We start from the raw sequence: 2,989 nt of genomic DNA, 5'->3' as shown, positions 1-2,989 counted from the left end.
GCGGGCTGCGTCATAGCCCGGCTGGAGCTGGACGATCCCACCAAAGTGAAGCCTGTGAGTCTGCTGGGGCATCAGCAGGCGTGTGTCCCCTTGCTGGCACGTGGTGGCACTCGCATGGCCATGCCACATCCCCAGCCAGCTGTGCTGGGGCTCAGGCAGCTGCTCCGTGCTGCAGCATTGCTCTATGTGAGCATCCCATGCATGCTTGTTCAGTCGACGTCTCCAGTTTTTCTGTGTTGTTTTCATGATGGGGGACTGGCAGAGACACGAAGCTGGATGTTAGGTGGTTCCTCTGTATCTAAACCAAAAACAGATGCTGGAGGGGTTGTGCTGGTTTCTCTGGGGCTGTCGGGGCAGCCCCAGCTCTCGGGGGGCCGTGTCCCATGTCAGCGAGGATGCGGGCCAGCCCCCCTCTCTGCGCTCTCTCCAGGCACAGCCGTTCACGGGTGGGCTCCCAGCACAGCACATGCTTCCCATCACCGGCGAGAAGCAGCACCAGGTTCTCCGCAATGTGCTGGGAAACCTCACCAACGTCATGAACGGGTACTGCCTGCCCGAGCCCTACTTCAGCGCCAAGGTGGGTGCTGGGGGCAAAGGTGGTCCAGGGGTCCTGCCCTGTGTGTGCTACGATGGCAAGGCAGGCAGCACCGGTGGGTGCAGGCAGCACCAGCTTCTGCTCCCCGCAGGTAGGTGAAGGAGTGGGTGGCACAGCTGATGAAGACCCTGCGAGACCCATCCTTGCCCCTCCTGGAGCTGCAGGAGATCATGACGAGCATTTCGGGAAGAATCCCCCTGTCTGTGGAGAAGTCGATCCGGAAGGTGATGGCGCAGTACGCCAGCAACATCACCTCCGTGCTCTGCCGCTTCCCCAGCCAGCAGGTGAGCGGTGCGGGGCTGCGCTCCCCAGCTTGGCCTTCGCGTCCCTTTTAGCTGGAGCTACTTGGGAGTTTCTGCCTGAATTTGTCCTGCTAAGAGATAATATAAAAAAATTAAATGAGTGTGGGAAACATTGGTGGTTTTATGCTTGTGGTTTTATATTTGTGCTTTTCTATTTGTAGGTTTATATTTCTGTTTTTGTGTTTGTGCTTTTATATTGCTGTTTCTGTATTTGTTTCTGTATTTGTCACTTTGTATTTTTCACTTGGGGAAAAAAAAGAAAAAACAAACCCAAACAAAAGCCTCTGCGTGCAGCAGCGCTGTCCCCAGGTGAGCCAGCAGCCCTGTGGCCCCACTGGCCCCGAGCTGCACCAGACCCTGTGCCCTCTCCCCGCAGATCGCCAATGTGCTGGACACCCACGCGGCCACGCTGCAGAGGAAGGCTGACCGGGAGGTCTTCTTCATGAACACACAGAGCGTGGTGCAGCTGGTGCAGAGGTGAGTCCTGTGCCCCCCAGGACCCTCCGGTCCCCTCCCCACTGTGGCCGCCTTGCAGCACGCTGGGCTCTCCGCTCCCCAGGTACCGCAGCGGCATCCGGGGCTACATGAAGGCGGTGGTGCTGGACCTGCTGCGGCGCTACCTGCAAGTGGAGACACAGTTCCAGCATGGTGAGGGCTTGGGGGCTCTCTGGGGGGTCTGGGGGGCTCTCTGGAGGGTCTGTGGGGCTCACAGTGCTCTGCCCCACAGCTCACTATGACAAGTGTGTCATCAGCCTGCGGGAGCAGTGCAAACCCGACATGACCCCAGTGCTGGAGAGCATCTTCTCCCATGCCCAGGTGGCAAAGAAGAACCTGCTGGTGACGATGTTAATCGTAAGTACAGTCCGTGCCCCAAGACACCAGGAGTAAAGGCTGGGAGCAGGGAAAAGCCCGTAAGCCGAGGCAAGCTGTGCATCGCTGCGGGACGGGACGCAGCCGTGGGTGACTGTCACAGCCCTGTGCTTGCCCCTTGACAGTGGGCAGACACCTGAGAACCTGCTTTTCTGCCCCTCTGGTTAATGCATCCCCAGGGTTTGGGTTTTGCATTCAAGCACCTGTTCCTACATTGTTAGGGGGACTTGATCTCCCCCCTGTAGCCTTGCATTGCTGCACTTGGTTCAAAGAGAAGCGTTTTTCCTGGTTTTATGCCCCGGCTCTCGTCCCTGTTGCCCGTGCGGGGCCAGGAGCACAGGACAAAGCCATCCTGGGGTGAGGGGACCCAAGCCAAGCCACGGTGGTGCGTGTGTTGCAGGACCAGTTGTGCGGCGGCGGCCGTGACCCTACGCTGACGGATGAGCTGACGACCATCCTCCAGGAGCTGACACAGCTCAGCAAGACCGAGCACTCCAAAGTAGCGCTGAGAGCCCGGCAGGTCAGCGAGCACCGTGCTGTCCCCATCCCTGTCCCCAGCCAGGTCCCCATCCTGCTCGCTCCCAGCTGCTTCTCCCCTTGCAGGTGCTCATCGCCTCCCACCTGCCCTCCTACGAGCTGCGGCACAACCAGGTGGAGTCCATCTTCCTCTCCGCTATCGACATGTACGGACACGAGTACTGCCCCGAAAACCTGAAGGTTGGGAATTGCCTGTTTTTCTGCAGAGGGAGTTTGGGTGGCTTTGGTGAGGAGGTCTGGCTGCGAGTGGCTTAATCTTAAAAACAGCCAAAAAAGGCGACCAGAGCCTTGCTGCAGGGACAGCCCCATCCCTGCTCCTCACCCCATTTGGTGGGGGACTGACACGTGGATCCACGTCTGGGGCTGGCGGTGTCCCCGCAGTGGGCTGGGTGTCCCATGGCATCACAGGGGCTGGTCCCTGCCCATCCCCGCATTGAGGGACCCCTCTGGAACGTGCCTCCCCCCTCCTGCAATGGGGCAAGAGGGTCCCACTTCATCCTTGACCTAAATTTTGCTTTCTCCTCCCCCCAGAAACTGATCTTCTCGGAAACCAGCATCTTCGATGTGCTCCCCATCTTCTTCTACCACAGCAACCAGGTGGTGCGCATGGCGGCGCTGGAGGTGAGGGCTGGGGGGGCTGCGGGGGGACCTGAGCCCTGGGGGGTGGTGTGGCTGTGTGCAGTGG

General features: G+C 59.5%; 1 protein-coding gene across 1 annotated transcript in view; it reads left to right on the top strand.

The window, feature by feature from the left end:
- The window catches only part of LOC104471338 (acetyl-CoA carboxylase 2-like), a gene marked incomplete at its 3' end in the record, with an annotated part of 9,557 nt that extends 6,632 nt beyond the window's left edge, over positions 1–2,925 (top strand). Inside the window, 9 exon segments of the mRNA XM_010086652.1 lie at positions 1–54; positions 431–577; positions 691–879; positions 1,274–1,374; positions 1,457–1,545; positions 1,625–1,749; positions 2,168–2,287; positions 2,371–2,484; positions 2,836–2,925. The exon segment at positions 1–54 is cut by the window's left edge and continues 23 nt beyond it. Of these exon segments, the coding sequence (XP_010084954.1) occupies positions 1–54; positions 431–577; positions 691–879; positions 1,274–1,374; positions 1,457–1,545; positions 1,625–1,749; positions 2,168–2,287; positions 2,371–2,484; positions 2,836–2,925 (1,029 nt within the window).
- Positions 2,926–2,989: the final 64 nt, after the last annotated feature.

This window comes from Pterocles gutturalis, unplaced genomic scaffold (genome assembly GCF_000699245.1).
Source record: "Pterocles gutturalis isolate BGI_N339 unplaced genomic scaffold, ASM69924v1 scaffold14676, whole genome shotgun sequence".
Classification (NCBI taxonomy): domain Eukaryota; kingdom Metazoa; phylum Chordata; class Aves; order Pterocliformes; family Pteroclidae; genus Pterocles; species Pterocles gutturalis.
The sequence above is the reverse complement of the archived record's forward strand: the minus strand, read 5'-3'. Positions and strand labels throughout refer to the sequence as shown.